This window comes from Centroberyx affinis, unplaced genomic scaffold (genome assembly GCF_046629955.1).
Source record: "Centroberyx affinis isolate AG114_WGS23_722 - 3 ecotype Tasmania unplaced genomic scaffold, CSIRO-AGI_Caff_v1 ptg001331l_1, whole genome shotgun sequence".
NCBI lineage: Eukaryota > Metazoa > Chordata > Actinopteri > Beryciformes > Berycidae > Centroberyx > Centroberyx affinis.
Genome location: NW_027279828.1, coordinates 192,501 through 210,948, shown reverse-complemented (window position 1 = coordinate 210,948; position 18,448 = coordinate 192,501). Strand labels below are relative to the sequence as shown.

Genomic DNA, 18,448 nt, shown 5'->3' with positions numbered 1-18,448 from the left:
GGTCGGTGAAGTTTGACGCGCCGAGGTCCATACTGTAGAGGCGTCAGATAGAAACTAGAAAGTAAACTATGCGGAATATTTCTCTGTGACTGAACAGAATTTATTTGCTCCAAAGCGATAAGAATAACGGCGCCCATAAGCTCATGTCTGGCCGTGAACGGAGCTATATTATCACCCACCTGCATTGTGTTGTTTCGGAGTTGGGCTCTCGGTATCTTTGGGCGCTTAACTCTGAGAGGAAGCCTAATATTTGGATTTGGGCACTTTGGCACAAGACGGGATATTGTGCGCACCGAGTTTTGCAGAGGAGCCAACAAGTGGCTCCGAGTTGCACGTAGCAGAGAGACAAGATGAAAGTTGCTAAATAGAAGATATTCTTTACCAACTTTCTTGGAAAGATAAGAAATCTCATTTTTGGGAAGCGACAGCGGCATAGTCAGCAGGCGTTTAATACGTTTTTTTTTTAGAGATACCTGGGCAGTGTTGGAGTTTCTTGTCGGGATGACCGGACCGGTGCTTTTCCAGATGTGGATGGTCTTTATACTGGGGGCTTTGACCGGGGTCGCAAGGTCCCAGGTAGCCACCGCCAAAGTCATGAGGGGCAACAGACGAGATGGTGAGATGTCCTTATACTTAAATTCCTGTTGTTGTTGTTGTTGTTGTTGTTGTGTTTGTTTTGTTTTCTATGAAACACATCGATACGCATCAGATGTGTTGCATTTTGTAGCTTGTGTGCCCTAAAGCTAAAATCACTATAATATTGTAAGTGTAAGACTGCAAGAGGGTCTGTGGTACTCAACAGTGAATTTATAATGAGCATATTGTCCCATATAGATTATTTTGATCTCCTGTGGTATTAGGCTACTGTACGATTTTCTGTCGCATAATTTTCTGGCATCTTGTGGGTGCATGATATTTTAAAGTTTAGATGAGATATTTACAAGCATCTTTCTTAAATTTGTTATAGGATAACTACACTTATGTTTATTGAGACTAACAATTAGCATGATATATTCAAATGAGTAAGAGACAATACCGTTCTCGCAATGAATGTAATACTACTAATAACATCATTGTAGCCTGCAGTATCACTTTAAATGGACCCATGAAGTGTTTGTAAGTGGTGACAAATGACTAACATGGCTTGTCTGAACGACTAACATGGCTTGTCATGGCTTCTGAACGATCTGTTGACACCACTGTTGACATGAGTTACAATGTTTCTGCTGAGAGAGAGAGAGAGAGGGGGGGGGGGGGGGGGGGGGGAGGCTGAAATAGGCTGGGAAGTAAAAGAGTGGAAAGACATTGGTAAAAGGAGGATAAAAGTGAAGTGATGGGTAGATAGAGTGAAAGCTGTGGAGAGGATTAAGTCTGTAGGATGACAAACTGAGCTGTTCCTCCAGTGATACACATTGTAGAAGACCCTGATCATGCATCTATCTTGTATCTAACCCTCATTTGTACTGCGGCAGCAACTGCTGCATCCTTTTTTCTCAAATGTTGAAAATTTAATAGACATTGCTTGTATCTCTCAATCACCTGGGTGCTTGTATCCGGTGGGCCTGCCTGCATGCAGCAGCCATGCCCTGCTGCATGCAGTTAAGAGTGGGACTTGTATGAATGCTACAGTACATTCCTCCTTCATTTAAGCTACAGTCTTCAGACTCCCTGAGCCTGTGGCCTATCTAACTTCCTGCAGGTGTGCCGTGCTTACTTTTCGCTTGCCCTGAGGCTAAAGTCACGGTGCTACCTTTGATTACACATACATCCACACACACACACACACGCGCATACACACACACACACACACACACACACACACATGCACACACACACACACACACACACACACACACAGCTGCAGGGTTGCTTTTGGCAGGGAAACATAAAAATACCACTGTATTAGGTTCTACCCTGGACGACTACCCCAGAGGCCTGCTTCACCTCACACTGCTGTGTGTGTGTGTGTGTGTGTGTGTGTGCGTGTGCGTGTGCGTGTTCAGAACAAAAGAATAGCATGATCAAAAATTTGTAGGTTAGGTCTGACTATCCACACATTTCAGTGTTTTTTGTGCATAGCAGGTGGAAAGAAATTAACACTTTTTAGCATTTGGCCTTTGTCAGCATTTGTTTCTGACTTCTGCTGTGCATCAAAGAGCACTGAAACTCATTTTACTTGCTGTTGAATGAAAATCATGTATCTTCAAAAGGATATTAAAAGCCTTATGTTCAGATTATCAACCATGCATTTTTTTTATTTCCAGTGCCTTCGGGACATAAAAGTTACTCAGTATAAAATGGCAATGGAAAGTTTTAATTCAGGAAAGCAAGACGTTTGTCATGAGTAAGCAGGGTTTGGTGAGTGTACTTGTGTGTGTGTGTGTGTGGGGGGGGGGGGGTGTAGTGTTGGTTAACAGTTAACGACAGGGTCAAAGGACTGATTTAAATGTTGTGATGACTGTGACTGCATAAGAGCATAATGTGTGTGTCTATTGCAGTTTCTTAATTTCATTTCATCAGATTCTGACACTCTGACTGTAAGGTTCACTGGGGCTTCATCATAATACTGTAAGCTCAGGGACTCTGCTTGAACTACTGAATCCTTATGTGGGCCTGTAGGTTGTAACGGGTATTTGTATTGAACTCAACAGTCCTTAATGGTGATTTGGTTATTAAGCTCAGTATGGCCGCCATAGAAGCTTTGAGGATGTTGTCACTGAAAGGTTGGCTTTGTGCATGCAACCCAGGAAAAGGTCTGAATTAGTTATTACAAGCAAATGGTAAACATGTTGTCCCCCACCAGTGATGTAGTTCCACCCTTGGGTCAGTCAGTGATTGCTGAGTGTACTTGAAATATGAGTGAAATTGTAGAAGCATTTTCGTATGGGACAATGAAAGGACAGATTGACCATATATTTCTGTTGCCTACTCTCCTCAGAATTAGGCTTACAAGTTATATCTTGAAATGTAGTAACTGTAATTGTCCTGTTTTTACTCAATACAGTACAAAATATAAGAACTACAATACGCCACAAATACAATCCGTACATTACACAATGTACACTACAATACAATTTATAATACAATATACACTATAACATACAACACCAGGAGCATGAGTGTTATGAATAATATAAATGCTAAATGATAAGTGATATATGGTATTGCACAGTATGTAAGTGGTAATATGATATAAGTAGTCAACACTGACAGCACAGTGGTAGTGCAGTGATGAGTGCAATAACAGTACAACAGTCCAACAACTGTACAATAACTACAGTGTCTTGTGGTTAGAGGTTTGCCCAAAAATTCTCCATTGACTCTCACTTCAACACATCAACCAGTCTGATGTCTCCAAGTGTGTAGCGTGTGTAGACTATTATGTTACCTATGATAACTTTAACTGTACTGCTTTACCACTGAGTCCCCATTCATTGTCTCCCACATTGTATGATAACTTTAACTGCATGACCTGCTTTACCACTGAGTCCCCATTAATTGCCAATGTCGCCCCCTAGCGGCACAAAGTCAACATTACAGTGTGACTAACTAACGAACTAACGGACGGAGACCGATCCATAGTCCCCCCTTTGGCGGGGGACAATTCATTTCTGAGCAAGTTGCTTTCAACATTTCTGTCTTCTGAGTCTCAGGCACTCTCCATAAATGAAACAATGCTTATTTCATGGCAAACATGTCAAAATTCTGCAGTATCCAGCATAGACATGAACATTACCATGATACATTGGGAATGGTCATCCCATTCAAATGTTTTTCTTTCCTGCTTTGCACGCAACAACAAAGTGAGTGGTTTTCCAGTCACAGAAAAATTGGGTTGCCTTTGTAGTAAGTCCAGGTTGGAGGCTTGGTGGACAAACACCCAGCTGTCAGACTGATGAGCAGTATAAGAAGGTCAGCATTAGAATCAGTGTGTCATAACACAATGGAGTGCTTAATAATCACTCTATCACAGGAACATTTCAAGTGTGAGATGGCATGACATTTTTTGAACACTGTCATTCGGTGTGAGAGGGGCAGCAACGCAATCAAAGCTCTCCTGAAACAGTTGTCAGGCCATCTTTGAGTTCTGATAATATCAAACCAGATTGACTTGATCATAGGGAATTCTGCAAGATCTTTTACACTGTGGTACAAAGGTTTGATCAGGCGCTGTGATAGCTAGAGATAAAGACAGACTGGTTGTTAGATGTGAGATGCTGCAGTTTTTTGGCGGTTCTCTAATGTACAGCTGTCTTAAAACACTACTATGGCAAGAGGTTTTCTTTAAATATGTGTGCGTGTGTGCCTGTGTTTGTATATTTTGCAGTCGGCTTATGTGGAATATGAGAGCTTAGCTCTGTTATTTGATTGATTGGTGCTGATTAGGTGTGTGTCCTTCAATGTGCAGTGGTGAACCTCAAGCTGATATGCCTACATGGCTTTGAGTTCTTCATTTACCACAGTGAATGTGTCCGTGTGTGTACCCTTGTGCATTTGTGCATTTGTGTGTGTGTGTGTGTGTGTGTGTGTGTGTGTGTGTGTGTGTGTGTGTTCTGACAGAATGTCTTACCTCACTTCGAGGAATTCCCCCCAAGGTTTCTCTCCTGTGTTTGTTCAGCATTTTGTTCGTGCTTCACTCCTGCCATTGAAGCGTGTGTCTGTGTGAGACAGGGGGAGAGAGAGAGAGGGAGAAAGAGGGAGAGAGAGTGTATTTGTAGAAAAGGAAACACACACGTACACATGTAAACACACAGGACAAAGTAAACACTATTTGGCCTTTCTGTTCTGAACAACTCATCATCTCTGCTGAAGACACCAGATGACCCAGATAGGTTAAAACATCCTACCACACACACACACTGACACACACATGCAAGCAACACTCACTTGCATGCAGGCACATACATGTGAATGCAGACACAAACACACACACATACACACACAAACAAATATGGAAACACAGACACACCCACACAGAGACACAGACATATTGTAGACACACACACACACACACACACACACACACACACACACACACACACACAGGTCAGAGAAGGTGTTGCACAACTGTGTCTGGGTAGCTTTTAGTGCATTGTTATCTGTTTCCACCCTGTTGACTTTAAGATTAACTCAAGTTATGCAATCAAATTACTTACACACATTTTATGCCCATGTGCATGGAAGTGCGCGCACACACACACACACACACACACACACACACACAGTCACACGCACACGCTTGCTTGCTTGCTGTAGATTTTCGAAAGTATTACACTTAAGCTACTTTAACCGTACCAAATTGTAATGTATAAAGAAATGGTAATGATCCTTGCAGAGAATGGCCATCCTTGTAATCAATGCCGTGCTTTAGCCTTTGAGTTTCACAGGGACTAGAAGCTAAACCTTGGCATACACATACAGTGTTTGTGCCATGTAATCGCCATTGAGCCAGGGAGTGGAATTCACCCTGGCAGTGTTCATGCCTTGTTACACTCACTGTGCTGAACAGAGACTAGAACCCGAACCCTGGCAGTGACAGGACCACAGTACCTTTTTATAGAGAACCCCTCGCATATCTTTTCAATTTCTCCTCTTTTTTCCTCCCATAGTTCTTTCCTTATCTGTTGCCTTCCTCTCTCAGTGCTGTCTTATCTGTCCATGCCCCGCTACATATCACTCCATCTCTCCAGATCCTCCTCTTTCAATCTCTCTCTTTCTCATTTCTATCTTTATCTCCCCATCTTTCCCCATCTGTTTCAGCTGTTTTTAATCAAAGCTACTTCGCTCTGGTGGCTCTCTGAGCAAATATAATGTGGCAAAGAGTGTCGCAGAGATACGCGCACAGATGTACACACACAAACTCCAGCACATGCACAAGGACAATATATATGTTGTCAATCTTTCTGAGTGTGCCAACCTTTTACCATCATTTGGTGCGTCTGTCCATTCTGAACACATTCTTTGTGACCCACATTCACGTCTATGCAAAGAAATGCATAGGCATAGGAAATAAGCACAAAGAGTTACACAGACATACACACATACACACATACACACACACAGGTGCAGCCAAGTAAGCACACATGCATTCATGCTCTCACACAGGCATGCAGACTTGAACTAGGCGTTGGTGATATCAGTGAGAGTGTGATGTCATGGTCCTTGACTGTGTCTGAGAACTCAGGTTGGCCTTGTCTTTCAGCACACACACACACACACACACATATGACATACACATACACACTCACTCACACACACGCAAACATATGCAGACATGCTTGAGCATCCAAGCATACAATTTGCAGCATAAGAGCCATAATAACTTTTCAAAATGGAGAAATGTATTTTTACCCTGGGCTCTGATGCTCATGTAAACATAGTTTTCCTCTTGGCATGTGGAGAACCACCTGAGTCAGCCCCGCGACCCATTTCTGTTTCCAAACAATTTTTTAAGCAACCATTCAATCTAGTACAATATCCCATCAAACCCCAGTGAACTGCAGCTATGATGGATTGATCCGAGACATATTACATACATAATGGATACATAATGGGTTCCAAATGTTTGTGTGTGACCATATAAAATGTAGAGGTGATGGAGGGGAGGAGTGTCACTTAAGTTTTTGGAATTCATGAGTCACACATAGGACACCCTATGTAGAACAACTCCCTGCCTGCCCACCCACCCACCCACACACACACACACACACACACACATACACATATATATAAACACAATTACAGGATCTCCCTTCCCAGGGAATCCCCCATTACACATGTTCCAAACACTTGTCATCTCAAACACACACACATACACACACAGACAGGTTGCGTGCAAAAATTGTATGAGCCAAAGCTCCCCCACCCCTAGACATTTGGCAGACAGTCTTTTCCTCCCCTACACAGAGACAATAGGGTGGTGACCACTTGGACAGTACAGGAGAGGAGTGTGTGTGCGTGTGTCAATGTGTGTGTGTTTTTGCATGCATGAATGTGTATGGCTGTGTGTTTTTGCCAGTTAATTTTGAGTCATGGAACAGTGGATAAAGAAGAAAGTGACAAGAGAGAAAGAGAGAAGGGAGGGAGATGATGCCTTGGCAATACTGTGGAGGCAGGTGTAGGGTTAGTATATGTGATGATGCGTTTCAGGCTAGCACAGATTTTAGGGGGAGGAGTAGAGGGGAGCAGTGGAGAGGTGAGAGCTTAGAAGGGAGCTTAGAAGAGTTAGAGGACAGGAGATGAGGGCAGGGAAGGGGAGAGAAGGAAAAAGGTGTGTAGAGAGAGATATGCCAAGTTTAAAGACCTGTCCCAGCACTTTTCTGCCCCATCAGCTTAGAGAGAGACAGATAGACAGACAGACAGCAGGCCAAATGGACAGAGCGTAAGAGAGGAGATTGAAGAAGAGAGGGACTGATAGAGGACAGGAGGGGAGAGAGAGAGAGGGGATAAGATATATGGAGTAGAGAGAGGAAGAGTAGGACAGATAGAGTATAGAGTATTATACATTGACAGATTATCTGACCACAGTGTCTGATCCAAAATTAAGAAAAACCATGGCTATGTGCAGACTCAGTGAACATAGCTTGGCCACTGAGGCCACAGACAGATTGTGTTAATTCTGCACACTGAATGAGTTGGAAACTGAATTAACCTTGCTCACCTCATGCCCCAAATGCAACTGTTTTAGAGAACATTTCTCCCCAAAGATTATCCAAATGCACTGAATGTACAAAACTCACCTCCTTTCATGAAGAACACTGATGAGGTGAATCCAGGTAAAAGCCATTATCGCTTATCGTTTCCCTTATTAAATCTCTACCAATAACAGAGGAGGAGATGTAGATAAAGAGAAGCAGACGAGATAGAGAACGGTTTTTAAGCTTTGAGACAATTGAGATTTGGATTGTGACTACAATTCAATATCAAGAAGACGTCCCTATTATTTTGTACATTCGGTGTAAATCAAGAATCTGAAAGCCAAACCACAACCCAAAAATTACTATACCTCCATGGTGAAATGCCCAAAATGTGGTAGAATAGCAGCAAAATTCACAACACTTGGTGGAGTGGAGTGGAGACTAAGAAGTGGTCTCCAAGTGGAGACTAAGATTGATTCAGTTGCTAACTCTTTCAGTCACTTGTTAATTCAACATCACTGTGAGTTGTGCATAATCATTTTGCATTCATTTCTGTTCATATCTGTCTGTCTTATCTATTTCTATCTATATCTCCTTTGGCTATGTTAACACAATTTACTGTGCCAATAAAATACCTTTTAAATTGAATTGGATTGAATTGAATGGGGGACAAATAGAGGAGAATGAGAGAGGGGGCTAAGGAGAGAGAGAGAGAGAGAGAGAGAGAGAAAGAAAGGGAGAGAGAGAGAGATGATGATGAGTCCTTGTAGAGTTCAGCTGGTCTTGGAGCCCAGCCATCTGACTGACACAGTGGACACAGATAACAGAGGAGCAGGGACGGGAGGTGGAGAGGGAAAAAGAGGTGGAGGGCAGATGGAGAGAGACAGAGGATAGGAACGGTGCAAGGAGCAAAAAGGGGAAAAGAGGTTTGGCCAGAAGATGAAAGAGGAAATGAGGGAGATAGGAGTGGGAGAGGGAGAATAAAGAAGGGCAAGAAGGAAATGAGAGTTTGGGGAAAAGATGGAGAAGAGGAAGAGAGAGGTAGAGATGGAGAGGAAGAATAAGCTGCGAAAAGAGAGGTAGGGGAATTAAGGGAGTGGACTAGGGAGGGAGAGAGGAAGATAGAATTGAAGGGGAGATGGGGGGTAGAGCGTAGACGAAGAACAGGAGGAGGGAAAGAGAGAGAGAGATGGTGACGTCCCCTAATATGAAAGCTTGACAAAAAATACAGCTGACAAGCAGGTTCAGGTATAGAGAAAGAAACCGTGAGGTGAGGGAGAGAGAGAAGAGAGGGGGATGAAAAGAGAAGAGACACGAGCTATGACAGAGACAGCGAGAGATATGAAAAGAGACAGAGCAGAGGTGTGAGAAGAGTGATACAAAGTGCATGCCAGAAAGAGAGAGAGAGAGAGCGGGGGGTGCTGAATAAGCAGTGAAAGAGCAAGAGATTGAGGGATTAGAGGAGACTAGAAAGACAGGAGGAGATGAAGTTTAGAGACAGGGGGCACCCCAAAAGAGAGAGAAACACTGATGAATGAGAATGAGGGATGATAAGGAGAGAAGAGAAAGGGAGAGGGAGAGAGGGTAAACAAAGAGAGATAGAGAAGTTTAAAGAGGATGTAACTTGGCGGGGCAGTGAGCTTGTCCCTCAGCTCGCTCTCTGTCTCAGTCCTTGACACAAATAAAGCTGACGTGACTCAACACTAAATGCACGAGAAAGCTGCTGAACTGTTTGTGTGAGCGTGTTGGAGACAGAGAGATACAGTCAAGTTGTGTTAATTTAACTCTGAGTTAAATTAACACTGACAATTGTACTGTAAACTAAAACTAGCAGAGTGCTAGTTACAAGCTTGCTGTGTGGGAGAGTATGGATGAATAATGCAAAATTGTTATTCATTAGCTGTGTTATGAACAGTTTTTTTTATATAATTTGTTGTCATGGTTAAAAGGTATGACAGATTTATTTCAAGTGGAAACCTTAATTTGATTGAAATGTATTTCAAGCAAAAGGAAACCTTAATTTGATTGGAGTCTTTCCAAGTAAAAAATTAGTTGGCTAACGATATTAAATTACACAGATGAAGTAAAAGTCTTTTATGGGCCTTGACACTATAAATTGGAAATAGTCCATCATCAAAGTTATCTGATATCTATATGTGAGATCCATAAAGTGATAGTGGTTAAATTGATTAAGTGATTAAAACACATGACGCAGTTAACAAGAAAAGATAAATTCAGGGAAAACTGCAGTACAATGGCGACATAATAGTGGGCAAAGTAAAGGCACATTCCAACACGTCAAACCAGTTCAATACAGTGTTGTTTGTTTGCAAATGAGTGTTACATCAATAAACATGCAAGTCAAACTGTAGGTTGAAACCACATCACTTCCTTCACCGACATTCATCTTCTACATCACAACGATAAGCAACCGGCAAGCACACTTATTAACGTAAACTCTGAAAATCAACAATGGAGACCAATCATAGCTGCCAAAAACAAACACAGACAACATTGCTATCATATGCACACACTTACCATTGCTATCAGATCCATGCTAACATTTAGTTACAATCCCCAAAATCTATACATCCCCAACACTTTCAAACTATCTCAAGGGCCCATGAACAACAATGGTGATCATTTTAAGGTTTGATGAGCAAGCTGACAATTAAGAGTGCAAAATAGTTCACAACAACAATTTCATCTACAACTATCATCACAGCTCAAGGCCTTCTAACACTCAGTAAGGTACTGTAGAAACAAAGTAACAGTTAGAGTTGGGGCAGTAGGGATTTGAAAATTGTTCAGGCTATATTCAATACCGCAATATCATTTAGGTTCCATTTTCTATTTAAATACCACATTATACTTGCTATTTATGAACTCTTGTGTGTAACAGTGCCACTGGTAGTTGCGGCTGGGGCATTAATTACACTGATATCCCCTCAGACAAATGTCACCTAACTTGGAAACAGCCACTCTGAGGGGATTGCAAAGAAAATTAAAAAGATCTCTACTGTGGCTGTGTGGCAGTTCTTTGGGTTTAAGTCGGATAATGAGGGAAAGCCGGCTGATTTGAATCAAGCTGTAGGCAAGCTTTGCATGAGAAAGCAAAGGATGGATGTTTAACGATCAAACGCAGGGTACTGACCCAATTTCCAAGCAGCTTAAGCCAGGCAAAGTCAACACGCTTGTCTTTTTGGGCAGAAACCTTGAGGAATCCAACATTTGAAAGCTTTTCAATACCTGTTGAAACTTTAAAGTCGATACAGATACAAAAAAGCGGTGCGGTACCAGTGGGTTTCTTCTTTTTTCGCTACCCAGGCCTAAGTGAGGGTGAGAACATGACAAGCGGCAGAAGTGACACTGCAGAAAGATGAGAGCAGGAGCTGCTCTCACCCCAGGAGATCTGTCACTGCTGAAGGAAAGAGATAAATACTGTGTGTGTGTTTATGTGTGTTGTGTGTTTTATGTGTGTGTGTGTGTGAGAGAGAGAGAGAGAGAGAGAGAGAGGACAGAGAGAGAGTTTGACAAATCCTCTTGTGCAGTGTGAGAGTTATGTCTTTGTTACTCTGACAATGGTGCTCTGACACAAATGAAAAAGACCCTTTTTTCCTCCACTGTCAAACACTTTTATCTTTCTCTCTCCGTCTGTCAGCATTTCTCTCTATATATTTCTCTCTCTCTCCCTCTGTGATTCTCCATTTATATATCTCAGCATTTCTCTCTTCCTCTCTGTCTCTCTCTCCCTCTGTCTCTTGTCCTCATTAGCTTCTACTCTCCTGTTTTTTTTTCATCATCAACTCTCTGAATTTGGTATCTGAGCAGCAGAGAGTGAGGAAGGGAGAGAGAGTGGAGAGAGAAAGAGAGAGAGAGAGAGAGGGGGGGGGGGGCAGAGAATACAAATACAGAGAGAAGGAGAAAGAGGGGTAGGGAACATTGAGAGGAGCAAAACACGACAGAGAGGAGGCACTGTTAGAGGGACATCAGAGTCAAGAAAGAGTGAGAAAAAAGTTGAAGAGGCAGAAAAGAGAGGAAGAAAGAGATGGTGAGCGAGAGTTATGTGCTATGTGTTATGTGCTCTTGTAGTGTGGAGCCTGCAGCAGGATAAGTGATCCCAGTGGTGGATAGAAGGTGAGATACACACTGACAGTCAGACCACTGCTTAACCCTCCTCACTGCCCACACACACACACACACACACACACAGGCAAGGACTGCACTTGGGGCACATGCTTCCTGGCACACATGCATACACAAATGCACACTTGTAAAGACACACACACATACAGCTGATGTGAGGCAGACAGACTGAGAGCCGGATGGCTGTCAAAACATCAGTGTCTGCTCTACATCACACACAACGCTCAGAGGGAACACACACACACACACACACACACACACAGACATACATCAGGGTCTAGCAGCCGTCCAAACAGCCCTCAGAGGGATCGAGGCTGATATTCAATCAACTCATTCTACCCCAGCTGGAGCTTGGCTAACGCACACACACACACACACACACACACACACACACATACACACACACACAGACGTAGAGAGAGAGGAGAGGGGGAAATAAGTTACTGAGCACAGCATCAACCACATCTTTCAGCTACGTTCTTACAAAGTTAATTGTTATAAATGTTTGAAAGAGACACAGAGAGACAAAGAGACAGAGAGGGAAAGACAGTGGGAGAGGAAACAAGTAAACTCACAGAGGTTATGCCCACTTGATGTTTGTGTGTCTTTATGTTATTGTACGCATATTTGTATGTGTCTGTGTAAGTGCATATGTGCTTTCCTACGTGCATCTGTCTGTGTGTGTGTGTGTGTGTGTGTGTGTGTGTGTGTGTGTGTGTGTGTGTGTGTGTGTAGGTGTGTGTGTGTGTGTGTGTGGGGTACTGGGATAATTGATTGTCCTCGTCAGCCCTGCTGTTCAGGCTGCAGTAGCTGTCAGCAGGAGCCAACTGCTACTCTAACAAGCCTCACACACACAGATACACACACACACACACACACACACACACACACACATTATCACATAAGCCCTTAACGTAGAAATTCATTCATGCACAGGCATGCACGCACAATAATACACGCACACACAAGTAGTTTAAGACATACATGTAGGCACAAACACGTACAAACACACACAGACAGAAAGAGTTTATGCATGTGCAACCTGACCTGGGTGCATAATGTTGCGTGATTGTGTCTAAGCTGCTATTCTTGTTTGAATGACAGCAGTCAGAAATATCTGAAGAATCCCTTGGCATTTCCTGACACATGTCACAGAATGAAAAAGCCCAAGTCCCAAATCCCAAACCTCAAACCACAGGAGATATTGTTTCACTCTCTATTTGATGTGCTAGAACAGCGATCAGTGGTTTGTACCGCTCCAAATTTAGATGTATTGTATCTGATGGCATCCAGTCAAATTCTTAACATTTAGATATGAAGTGGAGAGATAGCGAGTGAGATTATGCACACAGCACAAAAGTGGTCACACCCTAGTTCACTTGCACACCCGCAGACACACACACACACAGGGAGGATGTTGTTGATGAAGTCTCGGTAAATACGCTCCATCATGGTGTAGGAAGGTTACGCAGGGACAAGCCCCTCTCATCCCTCATCCTCCCATTTCTCATCCTTTCCCTCTCTCCCTCCCTCACGCCCACCTTACAATCTGTTGTTGCAACTTGCGCTGCGCTCCCACACCCACCAACCTGCTCCCCTTCTCTCTCTCACTCTCACTCTTTTTCCTCCTGCACTCATGGTTTTCCGTCTCTCCTTCCCACTTTGCCGTCCTCTGTCTTATCTATCACTACCTCCCCCTCTTCCTTTCTTTCTCTCTCTCTCCTCTCTGTCTATTTCTCAGGCTCTCTCTGTCTCCCTCCCTTCCTTCTCCATCTTGCTCTCTCTCCCATCATTCTGTTTGCAGTGTGGTTTTCTGGGAGATTTGTTTTTCATCCTCCTTATTTAGCGAGATGGATCGTCCTGTCAGACGTTTCTCTCGGACTCCTCCTCCTTCCTTCCCCCCTGCAACACTGTATGTGTGTATGTGAAGGAGACTGCGTGAGTGAGTATGTGCATGTGAGAGCGAGCGTGTGCAAGAATGTGTGAGTGCGCAAGTTAGTTTGCCTGTACGTGTCTTTCACATGCACACACACTGAGAGTTTGCACACGTGTGAGTGTCTGTGTGCGTGTACTGGTGTGTGTTCTTTTCCTGTGAATCCATACATCTTTCATTATGCATATGTCAGCATCTATGGCCAACATACAGAGCCTCACTAATCAGAGCCCCTCAGGAACGGAGGCCGTTTGAGTGAGTAAAACATTGGGATAACTGAAATATATTCATCTAGCAGGACAATCTTACTGAAACATCAAATGGTTATGCACATATATTCTACAATTCCCTGCAGTCTTCTTTTTTTTGCTGGTGGATAGTTTTTAATTTTTTAAACCAACAAGGGAATTTGATAGTACATGATATTATTGAAAGAATATTATCATCTCTATTAATGTTATACTATCACTGTGTATTTTGTTCATTAAACCTGTTTGGTAGACCTCTGTCTGTGGCTGATATAATTTAGGTTCTGCTGTACTTAACTGGTGTAACATCTTGCATCATTATATAGGCTAACATGTGAGCTGTGAAACATGCTTTAATGTGCATTGATTAAGCATTCCATCCCCGTCTCTGGCCTTGAGAGCTCAATGTCCTTTTTGCACAAGATTGGCCTCTAACAAGCCCCAAGTGCCCCCCCCCCCCCCTCTCTCTCTCTCTCTCTCCCTCCGTGTGTGCACTTGTTTGTGTTAATCAGTGTAAGTGTGTCTCCATGTATGTGTATGCATGTGCCTGCATCCATTAATATGCATGTTTTGCCGTCCATGCGGATGTCCAAGCATCCATGCGTGTGTCTGTGCGTGCCTCTGTGTTTGTGCGCCATGGCTGCCGGAGTCACTCAGCGCTCAGAGTGCCTGACCTGTGACTGTCCACAGTGCTGACTCAGCCAGGATTCGTTCCCTCTGCATTATTCAGCAAGCTTAGCCAAGGTGCTAAACAGGAGCACATCACAGCAGTGGAGGGTAGCATGCTATGTGGACTAGCACAAGACAAGGAGAACGAAAAGGTGTAAGCCTAGCGCGCTACAGTGATTAGCATACGGAAAAGATATAAAATGCAGTTGCAGTACCAAAGTGATTAGCATTTGTTGGATGAAGTCAGGGCGCTAAAGAGGGTGACATTACAAGAGAGGAGGGTGGTGTGCTAAGTGGACTGGTGCAGGTCAAAGAGATAGTTTAGTGCACTGAAATGATTAACATATACTGTAGAAAAAGGAGAACGAAATGATCCATTGAGATCATGGAGACAGACAGCTGACTTTCTGCCAGGGGAAGGAAAGAGGTGTGACACTCATCAATTACAAAAAAGCAATCATGCATTTATAAGCGTATTAAATGTAAATCAGAGCCAAGGTCGAAGGCCAGAAGGAGGATCCCAATATAATACCGGTATGTTCTCACTGGAATGTATCATGGACTTAAATTTGCTTATTTTAGGTTGAGGAGGTTTGAATGAGAGTGAAAGCAGCATGCCTGTATCAAGATAAAAGTATGATACTTCAGTCTTTCCACTTTTATCTGAACTCTTCCTCTCTAGCAGCATGACTTTGAAATAGTCTGGATAAAGTCTGGAGGCAGTTTTGAGGGATCCCCAGCAATGTTTCCAATATCACAATGAAATCATAATGAATCAAAATCATAATGAGTTTGAGTCCCAACCTGCCAGTCAAAACAGCAGTGTTCTTGTTTTTAACAGCTGATTGAACTGAATGCATCACTGACTCTTTGGCTGAAAATCCCCTGTCGCTCTTGCGATGCTCCTCTATTTGCCTGCTAGTTTACTGTTAACACACCTGTTTGCTAGCGGCATCATGGCAGACAACAGCCTGACAAGGAGATTATTACTTCTAAATCAAGAAGCGATGTTTGAAAGATATTTGGATTCTGCTCAGTAAAAGGCAAGACTCAACTAGTGATTTACCTTTATCTCTTGCAAATGTAAAACAAAACAGCAACCCAAATCAAGAAATTGAATAATGGAAAACCTGCGTGTTGTGACTTAACTCTGGATCTGTTAAGAACACATTGTCCATTCAATGCGCTCTGCTTTCATGTGTCATATGGAAATTTTAACATTAATATTTCAAATCCAGTCGGATTTGACTCATTACAGTCAATTAATTGATAAACTTAATATTTAGGGACAACTGATAGTCCTAATAAGTAGGTCAGACATATATTTCTGTTCTAAATAATTTATAAAAAAATAATAAAGTCTTTTCAGAATGGGGTCCCTGACCTAATGCATATTTAACTGGATGTCCCTGTTATTAAAAAGTTTGGAAACAACTGGGATTAGTCAAATTTACTCGTGATGTATCTCTGCATTATTCAAGCATAAATGCTCCTTAAGGAAAATATTACCACCTCTTCTCAAGTTGCTAGAACACAAATCATCATTCCTCTTTATGAACTTGACCAAATGTTTACAATTACATAACAACGTGCCGAAAAGGTTTGAGGATGACTAAAAACAACGGTGACATTTAATTCTTTCAACCTTCACCAGCGCTCTTCCTCTCTGCTATGTTTTTGATTTTCCACTCCAGTTGGCAGAGTACAGCTCATCCCTCTTCTTTGTACCCATTAGGCTAATTTGTCCCCATCAACAGGTGTTGAGTCATAGATGCCTGAGAGGCACTCGTGGAAGCTAAGTGGATGCTAACGCTAATCAAAGGCTCGAAAGCACTATTGAGACTTGCAGGAGAAGATGTGAGGACCAGCTAAAAAGCTCCAGTACCAAAGAAAATTTGATAGCATTGTGAGTCACGGCTTTCCACTGATGTCCTACTTTGGCTTTCCCTTTGAAATAGATGACAAACATGAGATAATGATGAATTTGCGCAATTGGGCACACACTCTCTCACACACGTGCGCATATCTTCACTGACACACACACACACAGCAGTTAATATCCTTGTTTATTTATGAGGCTAAATCAGACATGCTCTTTGGTGTGTGCAGTGTTTGATGTGTTAAGTTATCTTGGGACTTTTTGAATACATTGTTGACTTTGCTTGTTCTTTTTACACTTGTGTAGCTGTGGCTGTGTCTCTGTGTCTGTCTCTGTCTTTTAATTTCCCTCACTCCCTCTCCTCCCGCTCTCTTTGCCCATTCTGTCCTTCTATTTCTCTCCCTTTCTCCCTCTAGCTGTTCCTCCTTTACCCTCTCTCCCTCCCTCCCTGCCTCACTGTCTGTCCCTCTCTTTCTCCCTTTTCCATCCCACCCTCCTCTTGGTCTCCGTTTCTGTCTCATGCTTGACTCTCACCCCGTTCTCACCTTGTCTCCGCCTTCCTCTATTTCCTCCCCACTTTTCCCTTTCCTTCTTCCTGTCTGTCTGTCCGTCTCTCCCTCTCCTCGTCTCTGTCTGGGAGGATGTCCATCCAGCGCTGTGTGTAGACTGTATGAAGAGAGTGAATTAGCTCATTAAACAGAGTCTTGGTCCTGTCTCTGTCTGTGGCTGTTTATCTAACCTCCTGTGTCCGTGTCACAGGACATGCCTTTGTGTCAGCTTCAAAAGGAATACACACACACATACACACACACACACACACACACACGACTGCACTCACACAAAATCTTCAAACGTAGGTATGTACACACACACACAAACACACACACAGAGCACAGGCACACACATACACACACCCTTTCTCATGCACACTCTCACACAGACACTCTCACACTCTGATGCTCTCACATTGAACAACCCCCCCATTCCCTACACACACACACACACACACACTCACAGTGCTCTAACCCCTCCTAAGAGTGGAGAATGGAGCGCGCCGTGCACCCTGCAGTGTTTTGGATTGTACTAAAATTGTCCCCAGGCAGGGGGTTACAGGGACAAGCGCTAGGTCATGATGAACTTTTATTGTACTGTCTTGAAGAAGAGGAGTGAGAGGGAGAGGGAGAGGGAGCTAGAGAGAGAGAGAGAGAGAGAGAGTGGGAGGAGACTGAGAGCTACAGCAGAGACGTAGAGCGAGAGAGAGAGACCTAGAGAGAGAGAGACATATTTAGAGGGAGTGTGTGTGTATGTGTGTGCACATTTGTGTAGTTTTGTTTACTTGTGAGTCGTTTGTGTGTGGAAAGACAAATGTGTGTTCCTCAGTGTGTTTGTGATGCCTTTCAGTCAGAGTGTGAAGAAATGGACTATATCAGAGCCATCAATATCTACCAGCCGCTGAAGTCTCTGAAGCGCCAATATTTCCCAACGCTTCCTGATAGAATGTTCAATAAGCTAATGTTGCCAGGCAACCTAGACATTTCCAGACAGCAAGCAGAATGTTAGCTAATAAAGCAATGCAATGTGGTTCCTGGAAGTGAGACGATCAGTAGAGGATAGAAAAAGTTCCAGACCAATAAGTGCCACATTTTTTATTTTTTTAGGTATTAGGCTTTTACAAGTCTGTTGTGTGATAAAATTGAGCAGGGACCTGGAAAGAATGGACTGGGAAATCATCATTCAGTGTTCCTAGTCAATTAGTTGGTGTAATGCGCATCCAAAATTGGATATTGATGTTTGGATGTTTTGCATTGTCGTGTGAGTATGAAAAGGTAATGACCAGATTTGTGTTGATTTATTTTTTTCTCTTTTTGGACACACATTTCCCACATACACACTACCAGTCAAAAGTTTGGACACACCTGATTGAATGTGCTGTGTT

General features: G+C 43.0%; 1 protein-coding gene across 2 annotated transcripts in view; it reads left to right on the top strand.

Moving 5' to 3' along the window:
• The first annotated feature begins 346 nt into the window (after positions 1–346).
• The window catches only part of pdgfd (platelet derived growth factor d), a 48,778-nt gene continuing 30,676 nt past the window's right edge, over positions 347–18,448 (top strand). For both annotated transcript variants that reach the window (XM_071525716.1, XM_071525715.1), the window contains exon 1: positions 347–616. In XM_071525716.1, coding sequence (XP_071381817.1) covers positions 502–616 — 115 coding nt within the window. In that variant the 5' untranslated portion in view covers positions 347–501. The remainder of the gene's footprint in view (positions 617–18,448) is intronic.